Here is a 16,144-nt window from a genome sequence, read left to right as displayed (position 1 = left end):
CTTACCGGTCAGTAAAAAAGACAAAAAAAAAAAAAATTCCCCTCTGGCAACAGCAGCAGGAACAGCTCAGCCGCAGCCTCCCTGGTGGTCCCTGAGTGAGATCAGGCTGCAGGGGGCTGGGGCCTCTCCTGAACTCACTCACCTCTTGGCCCCTGATGCTCCATGCTCCGCCCCCTCCAGGCTCATAATAACACTCCCAGCCCATTCAAGGAAGGAGTCAAATAGTCTATGGTCTCTTAGGGAGTTGATTGCATTGTAAATGTCAGGACTCTTTTTTAACTTCTCACGAAGTGAAGTACTAAACCTCAAGTGTAGATGCGCCCCCCTTTCTGCAAGCCTGGCATGTGAAAATGTGCATTTTAACAACAGAACCCTTAGGCAGAGACCAACTTCATTGGGGAGCGCCTGGCTGTGCGTTCACTCACGTCCTCCGACTCGAACACGTGGCAGATCATCTTGTACTGTTTCTTCCCCTCCTGGGCCCCGGGCGTGGTCTCAATGCAGTCCTGAGAGGCTGACCGGGGCATGCGGCGTCTGGCCATCAGCACCACGATGTTCCCGATGTCAGCGATGTAGGAGATGGTGCGCAGGGCGTGGTCCATCATGGTTTCCTGTTGGGAGAGGGACAAGAGGCCACGTTAGAGACCGTTCTGGGGGACAAGTCATAAAAGACGCTCTAGTTCAGGCTTTCGCCACCTTGACAATGCTGACATCCGGGGCCCAATCATTCTGTCTTGTGGAGGGCTGTCCTGTGCCCTGTGCCCTGTGCCCTGGAGGATGTTAGGAGCATCGCCAGGCTCTACCCACTAGATGCCAGTAGAACCTTCCCCTTCCCGTGTAACAACCAAAAATATCTCCAGCCATTGCCGAATGTCCCCTGGGGAGCAAACTGCCCCAGCTGAGAACCATGGCCCTAGTTAGAGCATTTTAAGGCAGTGATTCCCGGTTAAAGTGACTCTGCCTTCACCTTTGCCCCGGCTTCCAAAATGGGACTCTGCCGACACTTGGGAGGCAATGCCTGGAGAGCAGAGGAGGAACACGTCAAGGCCGATGTTTTCCACCAAATGAGCTCCTTCCAGCGAGCCCAAGCTGCCTGGGCCAGGTCAGGAGACACCGAGGCTGCAGCCTGACTCTCATGGATGGGTCTCCTCAGCCGACTTTGGCTCCTTCGGCCCCGGCAGGTCCATCACCCCCCATGGCTTCTGTCATCTGACTGGAACTCCACTGAGCACCTTGTTCACGACCCCACCTAACAAGGCTGCACACAAAGGCTCTGAAAAGTAACCAGCTGGTCTTTTGCATCTTTGTCTTCCTTTCACAAAAAATGGGAGCTCCAGCAGCCCAGGGAGCCCTTCTCTCCCCAACGGTATCAGTTTCTGCAATGGATGCTACCCTTCATTTGTCTCTGGGCTGATTTGTTTTCTGGCCAAAGCTAGGAGGGTGGTTCATAACCACAAGAGTCACCCTCCTGGCAGGGACCTGGGAAAGGAGGCAGTCGGGAGTGGCTCTTCAGCATTTCCGGATGTCTGGCCACTGTTAGAAACGCCTGCATCAGTCCCCCAGGTCCCAGTTCACGTCCACAGCTCGGCGCCCTCCTCNCTTTTGCATCTTTGTCTTCCTTTCACAAAAAATGGGAGCTCCAGCAGCCCAGGGAGCCCTTCTCTCCCCAACGGTATCAGTTTCTGCAATGGATGCTACCCTTCATTTGTCTCTGGGCTGATTTGTTTTCTGGCCAAAGCTAGGAGGGTGGTTCATAACCTGTATCAGTTTCTGCAATGGATGCTGCCCTTCATTTGTCTCTGGGCTGATTTGTTTTCTGGCCAAAGCTAGGAGGGTGGTTCATAACCACAAGAGTCACCCTCCTGGCAGGGACCTGGGAAAGGAGGCAGTCGGGAGTGGCTCTTCAGCATTTCCAGATGTCTGGCCACTGTTAGAAACGCCTGCATCAGTCCCCCAGGTCCCAGTTCACGTCCACAGCTCGGCGCCCTCCTCGCAGACAGAGGCTGCGGCCCTCGCTCCTACCCCGGCCACTTCAGCCTCCACAGCCTTGCTCACCTGTCCCCGACTCTCCAGCCCCTCTGCCAACTTTTAACTTTTCAATCAAACCAATTTCCTGCCAAACTCTCTTTTCCAGACCATCCTAAACAGTGCTTTAGAGGAAGCTCTCAGGCTGCTACTGGCTGCCCATGACCAGGCGAGTCACCCAAACACTTCGGCCAGGCCACGGCTCGTAGATCCTGCTTGGCCCACCTGCAAGCCTGTGTCCTCCTTGCTGTTGCTCTGGCCTAGTAGGGACTCCCACGGGGACCCAAGGCCTGCCCGGGGCCACTGCTCAGTTAGTCATCTCTGGGAGAGCCACCACTTCAGCTAACCTGTTGGGGCTTCCCTCTCAGTGGCTGCCCACTCCCCAGGACCCAGACGGTTTGGATGAGGGCACCCTGGCCTCCCTCTTCAGTACTGCCCCGTCCTCTCCTGAGCACACGGGCACCAGGCCCAGCTAGACAAGGGCCTCCTCAGAACAGGGCACATCTGCTTCTTCTGCCAGCTCCAGCTGACCTTCAGTGACATAACAGGGGCTCCGAATCAGCGGGTGAACTCACTGAACACCACAGCAACAGCTCAGGCACCCACCGTTCTCCGGCAGGAGCAGTCTGCGACATTTCCATCACGGAGCAAACACTCAGAGGAGGCTCTAGCAGGCTCAGTTCGGATGGTGTGCGCAAACGCAAGCATTCCCTGTGCATGGTGCGGGTGGGAGGCCCTGCGGCAGTGGCGTTTGGTCCCCATCCCACAGCAGAGCTGCTCGGACGGACAACTGAGCCACCGGTCCCTGCCCAGGCAGACCCAGGAGGCTGGGCTCGCAGCTGGCAAGGGGTGTGGAGGTGGGGACTGGACTTCTACATCACCAGCTGTCTCTCCTGTAAAGGACCAGGAGTCCCCAGCATCAGGGAACCCCAGCTGTGGCACCACAGAGGGATGCTGCGAGGGGAGGGAAATGACCCAGAACTCGGGAAAGCAGACCCTGCTTCAGATCACCACAACGGGAACAGGTTGTGGAGAACTCAGACCCAGGTGGGCCACTGAGCTGGAGCAACAGGAAGAAAGAGCGGGTGGCAAGGTGCTTGCTACTGAAAACCAGAGGCAATGAAAGCGTCCTTTAAACTCGCACAAGCAGAGGCGAGGGTCACTACGGCTGCCTGGCTTCGACAAGAGAAATTGGAGGACTCCTTAAACCAATGCTCAAAGACCACCAGTGTGGTCACTCAGATGGCACGCGTGGGGACCCACCTCCCTCCTGTGGAGTCCTCTGCTCACAGGTGCACTGGCAAGGTGACAAGGGCCCTGTCCATGGCCCGGATGTCATCAGTGCCCTTTGTACAACAGACTCTGTCCCCTCCCCACCCTGCTTGTCTGGCACAGCTCAGCTGACCCCGAGCCCTGCCCCTGGGCACTCTGGTTCCCCCAGCATGTTGGGCCTGCCGAAGATCTCAGGGGTGTGCTCTTCACCTCAGATCCTAATTATTAGTAGCCTGTCACTGGGGAAGCCAGAGCAGAGTGTGGAAACTCTGAGGTTGCCTGCTCTGTGGCTCTGGAACATTCCTGTCTGCAGAAACCTGTGAGGCCACGGCATCTCCAGCAGCCACAGAGAGGATCCTTCACAGACCCGTAAGGCAGAACTCGTGAAGGTGAGCGCCCAGCTAGTCCCCTGCAAAGTGCTAGGTCCAGAAGCAGTGGTGGGGCAGAGGAGGGCGACAGGAAAGGGGCCCCATGTCCTCCAAGGAACAGAAGATCCCCAGTCCTGAGGGGCAACAGGAAGATGCTTTTGAGGTCCAGGGTGGCTGTGATGATCGGCCATGCCTGGCCTGTAGTCCCCCAGACTCAAGGACAGGGCCTGAGAACTGACATCAAAAAAGTCGGGCTGCAGGGAAAACATGATCATCCAAAGAGCCAGCAGGGACAACCAAAGCCGGCAGCAGGGCCCTGCTCTGGGCAGCGTCTGCTGCCCTTGCCTGTGCCTTGGAAGTGGGCAGAGGACTCCAGGCCGCCCCCAGCAGAACTGCATCTCATCCGTGGGCCACGGCACTCCTGGCCAATAGAATGGGAAAGTTTATCCTATTAAGTGCCTACCTCGAAACAGCAGGCAAAAGGAAACTGAGGCCTCTGCTTTTGTCCACCCCCATGAACTGACTCCTCTGTGCCTCGTTAGAGCTTTAATTTACAGGCCCTGTTCAGAATCCAAAGACCCAGGAGGACAGAAGGAGGAGCTATCCCAGCTCCACGACACACCTCGCTGCCTCCTCTCTCCCAAAGAGTCAGGACCCCCAGGAGTGGGGAGCAGGGGAGGGGCTCAGGGCTCCCAGCAGGTCTTCCCACCCACCTCCCACCCTGAGGGGGGCTGCCACCTGCAGGGCTGTGACCTGCTGAGCTCTCTCTGCTCCTCCCAGCAGCCCAGTGACATGGGCATTGTATAAAGGAAAGCGAATGAGAAAAATACACTGACGTTGTTGGGAACCACGATCCGTAGAGAGGGATGAGGAAGAGGTACAAACCCAGGAGTCTGGTCTAGGGAGTTTAAACAGCTGTCTTCTAAATTCTTACCTGTGTGTCTGCATTTAAAACCTTGATCCTCTGGGTGGAGATGAAGAGGTCCACTTCCGTCAGTGTCTGGGAATCCCCTTCGGAATTCTATGAAAGGACAGTGGATACTGTTACAAATCCNGGAGGAGCTATCCCAGCTCCACGACACACCTCGCTGCCTCCTCTCTCCCAAAGAGTCAGGAGCCCCAGGAGTGGGGAGGAGGGGAGGGGCTCAGGGCTCCCAGCAGGTCTTCCCACCCACCTCCCACCCTGAGGGGGGCTGCCACCTGCAGGGCTATGACCTGCTGAGCTCTCTCTGCTCCTCCCAGCAGCCCAGTGACATGGGCATTGTATAAAGGAAAGCGAATGAGAAAAATACACTGACATTGTTGGGAACCACGATCCGTAGAGAGGGATGAGGAAGAGGTACAAACCCAGGAGTCTGGTCTAGGGAGTTTAAACAGCTGTCTTTTAAATTCTTACCTGTGTGTCTGCATTTAAAACCTTGATCCTCTGGGTGGAGATGAAGAGGTCCACTTCTGTCAGTGTCTGGGAATCCCCTTCGGAATTCTATGAAAGGACAGTGGATACTGTTACAAATCCAAAATTCCACTGGGAGTAGACATGTCTCAAAGAAGACATTCAAATGGCCAACAAGTACATGAAAAAATGGTCATCGTCACTAATCATCAGGGAAATGAAAATCAAAACCACAATGAGATGTCACCTCACACCTGTCAGGATGGCTATTACCAAAAAGACAAGAGGTAACAAATATTGGCAAGGATGTGGAGAAAAGGGAACCCTTGTACACTGTTGGTGGGAATGTAAATTAGTACAGCTGCTATGGAAAAATGTATGGAAGTCCTCAAAAAATTAAAAATAGAACTACTGCATGATCCAGAAATCCCACTGCTGGGTATATGTCCAAAGGAAAGGAAAGCAGGACGTCAGAGATGTTTGCACACCCATGTTCAATGCAGCACTATTCACCATCGCTAAGAAATCAACCCGAAGTGTCCATCAGTGGACGAATGGATAAAGCAAATGTGGTATATACACACATGGAATACCACCCAGCCCTAAAAAAGGCTTTTGCAAAGTTACAATGTCATTTACAACAACATGAATGAACCTGGGGGACATTACATTAAGTGAAATAAGCTAGGCACTGAAAAACAAACACTGCATGTTCTCACTCATACGTGGAAGCTAGATAAGCTGAACTCATAGAAGCAGAGAGCAAAATAGTGGTTACCAGGGGCTGCAGCAGATAGCTTGGGGAGAGGTCAAAGGACACAAAATTTCACTTAGACAGGAGGAGTAAGTTCAAGAAAGCTACGCTGCACAACGGGGTGACTACAGTTAACAATATACTGTATTCATGAAAAATGTTAAGAGAGTGGATGTACAATGTCCTTGGCATAAAAAATGATAAAATGCATATGTTAGCTAGATTTAATCATTCCAGTGTATATATATATATATATATACTTCAAAACGTCATGTTGTAGATAGTGAATACATACAATTTTACCTGTCAATGTAAAAAATAAAAACAAACAAAACAAAAAAGTTAACTTGAATGATGGCCTGGCAATTTTATTAATTATCCTGAGTCCTCCTAGAAGGATATGCTACTCCAGCATGAAGTAGCCACCAAAAATCTGAATGCACGCCCCCTGCAGCATTCTGCAGCCAAGTGTGAGTTCCCAGGGCAGTCTGTAAAAGGCACAGAGCAGGAGGGTGGGGAGCCAGCTTCCAGGAAGCTTGAGCACGGGTGGAAGCCGGACACCGGGGGGCTTATGTGATGGCCCCTCCTCCCTTGGCAGCTAGCAAGACCCCTGGGCTAACCCTTGCTGAAGTCAGTGCAAGCAGAGGCGCTGTAGACTCAGGCTACATTTCCTATATTTGGGATTCCAAATATCCCCGGGAAAGGGGGAAGACATTTTCAAAGAAGGTGGATTGAAACACCAGCTTTTCCTTCTGATTTAACAGTCACAATCATGTCGACCCCTCTGCAGCCTTGGCCCAGGATCCACAAAATTCCTGAGGAGACTGAGACCAGGGACTGGTCTGAGCGCTGCCCCAACAGCAACACAGAAGTGGGGAGAAGGTGTCATACCTGTTCTGACCCTGTCCTGTCACCTCCACCAGAGCATACTCAGTTTGTGGCTGTCAGTTGTTTCTATGGACTGTTCTGGAAGCTGAGTGAATCACTTGGGGTCTGCCCCGAACCAGGACAGCCTTTAATCGGTTTGTACATCTGTGAGAATCCTGATTATTACCACACAGTGGCGATAAAATACAAGTTCTATGGGTTTGTCCACGGAGTTGAATAATTCTTTGTGGTCCCTCGGGAGCCCACAGTGGGATGTCTACCACTTCAAAAGAGCAGAAGCTGTGACTTAATCACTCATTGGAAAATCTGAAATAAAAATCTCCCTGCCGACAATTCCTTCAGAATTCTGAGTCACATAGAGGCCTGCATTATAATGATAAATTTGAATTTTAGCTCAGTTTTCAAGGGAAAAGGTCTTTTGGGCTTTCAATCTACCACGGGGAGATATTGCTCTTAACTAACTAGAAAGAGAACAGAGTGCAAAACAATCCGGCTGAAAAACAGATTCCACAGGACTTTTTCTTAGCTTTTAAAAATCGGGTTTTCTATTCAACGTCAACTTACTTTTAACAGTTATATTCTGGGATTATAGCTCGAAACTTTCTTGCTAGAAAGTTTGAGCCAGGGGTAAATTAGAAAAGGTGCAGGTGGACCCTGGTGCTAGTGACAGCCGTTGCTGTGATGCGTTCCATCCGAGACGAGGGCGAACCTGACGCTGACCAGGCTCGAGTGGTGGGTAGATGGACGGAGCCTGAACCCGATCAGTAACAGGGAAGGACAAAGGGACAGTCCTCAGTATGGGTCCTGCAGATGGACACCAGAGAACAGGACGGGCCATGTGAATTGGGGACCGTTTCACTGTAGCCACCAGCGTGTCTGTGGGCAGGGCGTCCCCCTGCCAGGACCGTGCTTGCTTCTGGGTGCCAGGCTCACCCACTATCACCAGCTTCACCAGCTGTGGGCAGACCAGAAAAGGGGCTCTCAGCAGCCGTCCCGAGAATCTCATGCCCCCAAAGGAAGAACAACCCTTAATCAAATGTAATCAGTTGCCTCCCTGATGGCTGCTGATGCCTTTTTAAAGCTGGGTCTGCTGTGCCCGACCCCTCCAGAGGTGGTGACTCTGTAGGATTTCTGGACCTGCAGACCCCAGGAGCAGGCAGCGGTCTATAAGGACTCCCCTACTCCTGCTGCCCCCCTGCCTGGGCAGCCCAAGGATGGACTGGGAGGCTGCAGGTGAGGGGCTCCTCTTCTTTGGGGGCAGCACACCCCAACTGCACGTCTGCAACCCAGGCCCGTTCTGCTTTACCCAGAGGCAGCTAGAGGAAAGTTTGCCTGGGCTGAGATGGGTTAGTTCCTTCTGCTCCTGCGGCTGGAGGGGAATCAAAGGAGCCTCCGCTGGCAAACAGCAAAGGTCGGAGGTGGACAGAAGTTCCACTGAAGGCGGAAGGGAGCCCCCAGATGGGGTGCTCTGGCCACAGAGCCAGGAAGCAGCATTCCGTACATCACGGTGTGGAGGGGGACTAAATCTCCTGCTGTTGAAGTACAGAGGGCAGTGGTGGGCAACACACCAGAGCCAAGTCTCCCTGGCTTTGCCTGGGGCCCCCCAACACCAAGCACTGTGACGCTTTCTGAGTGAGCAGGACAGTTAGAAAACCCCCAGCATTTACTAAATGACCAGGTTGACACACACATGACTAAATGTCAACCCCATTTTTAAAAGTCTGTCGTGCTCCAAAAACTGTTTCAATAGAGAAAGAATCTCCCAGGCAAACTGAGCTACTCATCATCCTGATTTAGTAAATTAAACTTAATGAGTCTTTAAATATCAGGACAATTTAATTGATACTGAACAGGAGGCCCAGGCACTAGATCCATCACACTGTCCTATCAAATGCCATGTGAATCGGGGGCCTTGCCGCATTAACCCCGCGCTGGCACACAGGCGCCTCTAAGAAAATAGGATAAAAAGGAGCAACTACTACTTCTGCTGTAAATGAGCAATTTTTTTAAAAAAGAGTCTGTGGGTTTCATTCAAAAGTCGAATATTCACCTTCCAAAGGAAGAGAAAAAACTGCTTTGTAACATTACTTGGATCCCCGTGGAAACCCCCCACTGCACGAGACAAGCCACAGAGCACAAGCAAACGTCACCGTCCCAGGCCACAACGGTCCTACACACCGCTTTTTTCTTGATCTTAGCAGCTTTCTGCATCCTCTGAGCAGCATGTAAGAGAAAAAGAAAAACAGGTGGGCATGGGAGAAGAAAGGTGTGCCAAGGTTATTTCACTCTCACAGTCAACGCCCCAGTACTCAGACCGGGCGCATGGAGAGGTGCCCTGCAGGGACAGGTGGACAGCCACCACTTACATCCAGCACATGCTGATCAAGAAGCCCACACACGTGCCCCTGGAGAGCTAGAAATGGCTGTCGGCGCATGGAGAGGTGCCCTGCAGGGACAGGTGGACAGCCACCACTTACATCCAGCACATGCAGATCAAGAAGCCCACACACGTGCCCCTGGAGAGCTAGAAATGGCTGTTAACCACCCCATCTATGGAGGACACAATTGAGGTCAGGACAGATACAATTAACTGGCAGGAGGGTGGGCGAGATCTTGGCAGCAGAGGTCTTGGATTCTGCCAAGGGTCCTGAGCAGGACGGGCGCAGGCTGCCCGCGGTGGCTTTGCTTTCTCCTGACTGCCATGATGGCCTCATGGTACCCCTTCCTTTGCCTCTGTTAAATGAGGTCAGTGTATGGTGAGGACAGGGGAGGGTCGACCTTGCTTCCCACCCCCATGGGCTGGCAGCATCTGCAGACCCTGCTGCTCAGAGGGGGTGCCGCCTCTGCCCTCTCTCCTGACGCCATTTAGCTTTGTGGATGTGGCCTGATCGTCCCCTTGCTCCGCCTCACCCACCATTCAAATCCAGATGATCAACACACACCAAGAGCTGCAAGTACGTCAGTTGTCAGTGTTTTTCTTGAGGTCATGAATTCAAACACAACATAATTTAGTTTCTCCCCTTTCTAGAAGTACTTCGAATGGTGCTAAAAATACACATACTGTGGACCTGAGGTTCCAAATACATCAGAACAATCATTTCTTAAAAAATCATGCTTCCTGGGGAATGGGTGGACTGCTCATTATTAAGGAGACAGTTGTCCCTGTACCCTGCCCCCGAGTCCTCCCACTAAGGCAGAGGCCTCCCTCTGCCTCGCCCGGCACCTGGGCCATGCCAAGCTGGACAGAGCGCCTGTGCCCCATCCATGTCGGTGCCCCCGGAGGGAGCTCCTGAGCCCACCCAAGGGGGCGCCTTGAGGCCGGAGCCCCGCTACCTTGACCCGGCTGACGGCCTCCTGCGCTTGCATCATCCTGATGTTCTTGGAGGGGTTCCGCTCCGAGAGCAGCTGGGTGGACCCCAGGTAGTTGGCAGCAAAGATGATACCATCAATGAGGTCTTCCGGCTCACAGGGCCCTGGAACTGGAGAAGGGCACAGAGTTAGCGTCTGCCTGAGCAAAACCGCCCTGAACAGAGGGCTGGCGCGCCTGGCCACGGCACAGGGAACACGACTCCTTACCCAGGCTGCGTGGTGGGAGTAGCTGTGCAAAATTAACACACAGGCCAGAAAACTCTGTCGGGAAGACAATTCCGGGTTCCCAAGCGACTGTCACTCAAAGCAGCATGGCCTCCACAGGACAGGCACATGCTGCAACCCCAGAAGGCCTCACTTCCCCAAAACCACAGCACTTCCCATGTTTCTGCGGAGGCCCCTGGAACTCATGACGGTGACCTGCGACTGTGCCCCCTCCTCTGCTGGGGGCTTCTCCTCCACATCTGTCCTGCAGGGCTCCTCTTGCTGGCTGCCTCTCAGCACCCCTCATCCAACACACCTCAGGCCCGGGATGGGCAACACGGTCCTCATTCCCTCTGCTGCCTCTAGACCACCGCTGCCCAACAGAACTTTCCGCTGTGATGGAATGCTCCGTCTCTGTGCTGTCCTGTACGGGAGCCACTGGCTGTACGTGGCTTTGAGCACCTGAACTGTGGCTCCTGCAACTGAGGAACTGAATCTTTCTCCTGCATGTAATTTTAGTTTGCTGAAATATAAAGAGCCACATATTAGCAGCTAGTGACTCCTGCACTGGACAGCACAGCTTCAGAAGGGGGTCAGCAAAACTTTTCTGGAAAGGGCCAGAGAGTAATTAGTTTACATTGTGTGTTCTCTCTTGCAACTCTTTGCTTTTGCAGACAAGCAGCCACAGACACTGTGGAAATGAGCAGGTGTGGCTGTGTTCCAATAAAACTTTCATATAAAATCAGGTGGCCAGGAGGATTTGGCCTTGGGGCCGCAGTCAGCCGTCCTCTGAACTAGTCTAGACTGTGGTTCAACCTTCCTCTCTGCCCACGCCGCCTGCCTTCACCACTCTGACCCTGCCCACCTCCCGGCTAGAGGCCTCCTTCTTGGGGACCTTGCCCCTGCCCCCCCAGGCTCTTCCTCCTGCCCCAGTTGGCCCACCCTAAGCCACCTGCACTTCCTCAGCCCATTGCTAAAGCCATCAGCTCGCCCAGCTTGGGTGCCACTGCCCACCACCTCAATGACACTGTCCAATACCCTCAACTCTCTTGCCCCACATGCTCTGTCTGCCCCAGGGGTCCGGCAAAACTTTGATCTGTTTCCTCTAGGCCTGTGGCTGGAAAAAACCTCCCAACAGGGCCAACTGGTGTCATGAGAAGTTCCTTGTAAATTCATGGACGTACATACCCTCAGCACTCCTTGGCAACTCTAACCCACTTCTCTGAGCAGCTTCCCTCCTCCTCTCTGCAAGAGCTGTTCATGTCTCTCTCTGTCTCCTTGAACTTCCAGCTGCCCCTCCCTCACCTGCACATGACAGACCCTCATGGTGCACATCTGACCAGCTCGCTTCTCTGTGCAGCAGTGGGGTCCCCACTTGGTATCTGAGGATCACCTGAGATCCCACCCCTCTCTCCCTACCGGACCCTTGTCCCTCCCCCATGCACTTTACTGGGTCCTGTCAATTGGGTGCTCCCCACGGCTTTCAGATATCCTCCCGTGTCCCCAGGTGGAAGAAGAAACTTCCACTGCATCCCTGCACCAGGGGACCCCCTCTTTTCTCCCTCTTATAGCTAAAGATCTAGAAGGAAGTGCCTGCTGCTGCCCCTGCCCTCCTCCCCAGCCACACTGGCCTGGCTGCTGTCTCCACTGCCCGTGACGTCTGTGCCACACATCAGGGGCTCTTTGGCCATCACTTCACCACTGACTCCTTCCCGAGTCATGTCAGAACTCATGAACAGAATGTCTATGTCCTCCCAAATTCATGTGGAAATCCTAACCCCCAAGGTGATGGTATCGGGAGAAGAGGCCGACGGGAAGTGATCAGGTCACGTGAGTGGAGCCTTCATGGATGAGATTAGTGCCCTTAGAGCAGCGACCCCCAAGAGCTCGCTCGCTCAGTCCACAGTGAGGACACAGCAAGGAGCTGGCCATCTGTAACCCCCAACAGAGCCTTCACAAGAACCCCACCATGCTGGCACCCTGATCTCAGACTTCCAGCCTCCAGAACTGTGAGAAATAAATGTCTGTTGTTTCTAAGCCATAGTTCAGGGCTTCAGGTCAAGATGGTGGAATAGACAGTCCCCAGTGTCACTCCCACAAATCAACCAATTTACAATGATTAAAAAGCAACGACAGCAAAGCTGGGGCCACTAGAGCTCAGGGGAAGGGGAGGAGAGACCTATGGAGTGCATGAAGGTGGGAGAAGGCATGATGAGAGAAAGAATGGATCTCTCTGACCATTTCAAGCCCTGGTTGCTTCCAGGCTGGAGTTGGTGAGTGCACGGAGCTGTGTCCTTCAGAAGAAGTTGCTTGGAGGTGACAGGGGAGAAGAGGGCCTTGGTGTCCCCACAGGCCAGCAAGACTGTTAACAGGGTTCCCATGGACCCACATAGGAATGAGGGGCCACAGACAACTGAAAAACAGGAGCCACTCAGATGCTGGTGAGTCACTGCAAGGGACTGGAGCATGGCCCATCTCATGGGAAGTGTTTGGGGTGTGGGTGATGGGGGAGATGGGCCACGAGGGGAACACTGGGGCACAGCAAGGACAGCTGATCTGCACCCCAGTCAGCGTAGAATCACTCAGAAGAGACTGGTCAGGAATATAAAACTGCAGGGGGTGCAGTTTGATGAGAACAGTTGGGCTTAGACCAGAGTTTCCACACAGCCGAGGTGTATCAGATCTCACAAGACCTGGAAGTGCTTAAAAGGTCAACAATTAAAACCTGAGTTGCACATAAAGCCTCCCCCAGGGAATCCGCAGCAAAGTAGCAATTTAGCTCAACCACAGGACTCATGTGCTGGTCCCCACAGGAAGTTCCCCATTTTATTAGTAAGCAAAGGACAACAAATTAGTTCCAGTGCAGAGTTTAAGTGGTGGGAACAGTGAATAATCCAACACTGAACTGAAAGAAAAAACAAAATACCCACAGATCACAAAGTTGGATATTAACCAGTAAAGTTTAACACCACTGAAGAACACCAATAAAACCTAGAAGGACCAGAAGTCCCCCGGACTCCCAAGCTTGGGAATGACTTGGGAGGGGAGGGCTGTGGATGAAGAACACCAATAAAACCTAGAAGGACCAGAAGTCCCCCGGACTCCCAAGCTTGGGAATGGGGAGGGCTGTGGGCCTCAGCCAGAACCCCCTGATGACACCCAGCCCAGAGACGACCACTGAGCTGCCACCAGAAATGCCCTGGGCACCTGAGCCAGGGCAGTGGGGGCCAAGAACCTCAGCCATGCCCCACCGACATCTGCAACTAGCCCAGTGACAATCATCAAGCCACCACAGGAAGCACCCCAGGCCCTTGAGCCAAGGTGGTCGGGGTCAAGGGCCTCAGCCACCCCCCCGTGACATCAGCAACCAGCCCAGCAACAACCACCGAGCTGCCACAGGAAGCACCCTAGGCTCCCAGGCTGGCACAGTGGGGAACTGAGGGCTTCAGCCACACCCCCTTGTCATTTGCATACAGCCCAGCAATGACTGAGCTGCTGCTGGAAGCCCCCTCATCTCCCCTGCCAGAATGAGGGGGCTGTCACAGGCCTCTACCATACCCTCCCTCCTGCCTCTTCCTCCCACCTTATTTCCCTGCCCTTTTCCATCTCCCCCTCCCCCTCCAACTGCTCTGTAACATCTTAGAACGTAAAAATATAATAATATTAATAAATAAATAATTGTTTTTTTAAAAAGCCATGGTCTATGGTACTTTGTTATAGCAGCCCAAACTGAGACGTGAATCTACCACTCCCAGGTCCCCTCCATGCTACCACGAGAGGGTCCTTCTGGACCAGAAACCCAATACATTTTTCTCCCCTCTGTCAGGCCTTCCACTGCAGTCAGGATGGAAGCTGAAGTCCCTGTGCCTCAACACCCCATGTTCCCGTTTGCAGTAAGTGCATGTGGCAGGCAGGGAAAGTTTTGCTGGACTCTATCACCCCAGTGGCAACACCCCCAGAAACTGGAGTCCCAGGCTTCCACTCAGGCACTGCGAGCTCAGTGAGTGACCGGCTGGGAGAGGCCGTCACTCACCCTGAAGTGGCCTGAGATGTGAACTTGAGGCTGCATCAGCACCAGGCCGACACTGGATTCAGTGCACATTTTCTAACCTACCCTCCGAAAAGTTAGCTCCCTTTAACCCACAGGAGGAAATGGCACACACCTGTAGGGGTGCCTGGGAAGAAACCTGTGCATTATGATTTCACTTCAGTAAACCTCAGCCTGTGAACTTTTAAAGCACCTGTCATCTCTCTCATACCGGTCACAGCTTGTGCACTGAAGCCAATTTTATAATGCACATTAGAAGAAAGCAAAGTGTTCTGAAGTTTAATAAAATCTAGTATTAGTGATAACGGTTCCCGGCAGGTCCTGACTTAGCAATGCCCCGGGTCAGCTCCCCTCTGGTGGCACAGGTCACCCTCCCATATGAAGCCACTGCATGGGGACCCCTCCCTTTCTCACCCCTGACCCTGACAACCTCCCCCATTAGCTTCCTGAGCATATGTCCCCTCCTCTCGGGAACTCATGTGCTGCTCAAGGGATCTCTGGTAACCCAGAAGCCTCTGCCAGACTCTTGCAAAGACCAAGGCAAATCCCTTGCTCCCAGCCTGGTCTGCAGAAGCCACTGATGTCTCTGGACCTCCCTGGCCCTCCCCCACAGATGGACACTCCAGCTATTTCCACAGCCTGTTGGCAACACCTTTACACCAGTCTGAAGCCCCAAGCTCCCACCCTAGCCCGTCTCTGTCATCTGAGGGAGCTCATGTCCTTCAGTGACCATGCAGGGACTAGGTCTGGAGGGGAACTGCCCCTCAGCTGACCTCACCACCACATCCCCCCCCTAAGGCCGAATTGCTGCATCTGGAGGAGGTCTGTGGGTGGGAGCAGTGCTGTGCAGCCAGAACATGCTCTGCAGCATGGATGCAAGGGCCCCCAGGGGTGGGCAGGGGCCGGCGGGGCACCCCAGAGTCTGGCAGGTGGATAAGCTCACCCTTTGTGTGTTTAAATAGGCAACCCAAGAAGCACAAAGAGCCCTGGCAAATGTCCACATCATGGGTTTCTCATCCTATGGTTACTATCATCTTCCCTAAAGGCCAGTGCAAGCTGCTGTCCTCTCTGTTGTTGGGACGACAACTTCATCAACCAGGGCTTATCCACATTCCTCCAGGCCACTCACCCTGGCCTCCAACTCGGTGCTGGATCTGGTAGGAGAGAACAGCCTACCAAGCTACCTGGCAGGACCTTGGTCCCACAAGGACAGTCAGAGAGACCCTCCCCCCTCCACCCACCTCAGCAAAGATCTCTCATCATCAGTGAGCCCTTGTCCCACAGCACTGGACACCAGTACCCTCCCCCATGCATGCACACACAAATGCACACACATACTCATGCATGCATTCACATACACACATGCATGCACATGCACACATGTATGCATACACACACGCATGCACACAAAGCACACAATGCATGCACACGTATACACGAATGCATGCGCACAGGCACACACAGCCAGAGAGCAGCCTCTCATGCAGGGACAGGATCATGGCTCCGTCCCACAGTGCCATGCCTCATATACCGGGCTGGTACACCTGCTGGGGGTTATGATGAAATGCCTGCTAAGGCAGCCAGGCCTTCATATACAATGTGGCACTTTCTGGGGGCAGCATGGGAAGTAACGATTTTGGTGGCAGCTACTTTAGATTATTAAAGTAATAAAGTATCCAGTATTACCACAAGCCCAAACAGGGACTACAAAGAGAGACTGCCATCAGTTCTGAGACCTGAAGGGGAGTTAACCCTGGCAGCCGGTGGCTCAGCACCGCAGCCCCTGGGAGATGGTCTGTCCACCTAATGGGCATTCTGGACAG

General features: G+C 53.4%; 1 protein-coding gene across 2 annotated transcripts in view; it reads right to left on the bottom strand.

The window, feature by feature from the left end:
- Positions 1 to 16,144, bottom strand: part of APBA2 (amyloid beta (A4) precursor protein-binding, family A, member 2) — a 71,065-nt gene that overhangs the window by 18,625 nt on the left and 36,296 nt on the right. Inside the window, exons 4-7 of one of the 2 annotated variants that reach the window (XM_008591548.1) lie at positions 10,034 to 10,179; positions 8,879 to 8,914; positions 5,062 to 5,148; positions 426 to 611 (exon numbers count right to left, since the gene is read on the bottom strand). In XM_008591548.1, the coding sequence (XP_008589770.1) occupies positions 426 to 611; positions 5,062 to 5,148; positions 8,879 to 8,914; positions 10,034 to 10,179 (455 nt within the window). Of the gene's footprint in view, positions 1 to 425; positions 612 to 4,599; positions 4,687 to 5,061; positions 5,149 to 8,878; positions 8,915 to 10,033; positions 10,180 to 16,144 lie in introns of both variants that reach the window. The other variant, XM_008591549.1, reaches the window with a different exon arrangement.

This window comes from Galeopterus variegatus, unplaced genomic scaffold, assembly GCF_000696425.1.
Source record: "Galeopterus variegatus unplaced genomic scaffold, G_variegatus-3.0.2 Scaffold7027, whole genome shotgun sequence".
Classification (NCBI taxonomy): Eukaryota; Metazoa; Chordata; class Mammalia; order Dermoptera; family Cynocephalidae; genus Galeopterus; species Galeopterus variegatus.
The sequence above is the reverse complement of the archived record's forward strand: the minus strand, read 5'-3'. Positions and strand labels throughout refer to the sequence as shown.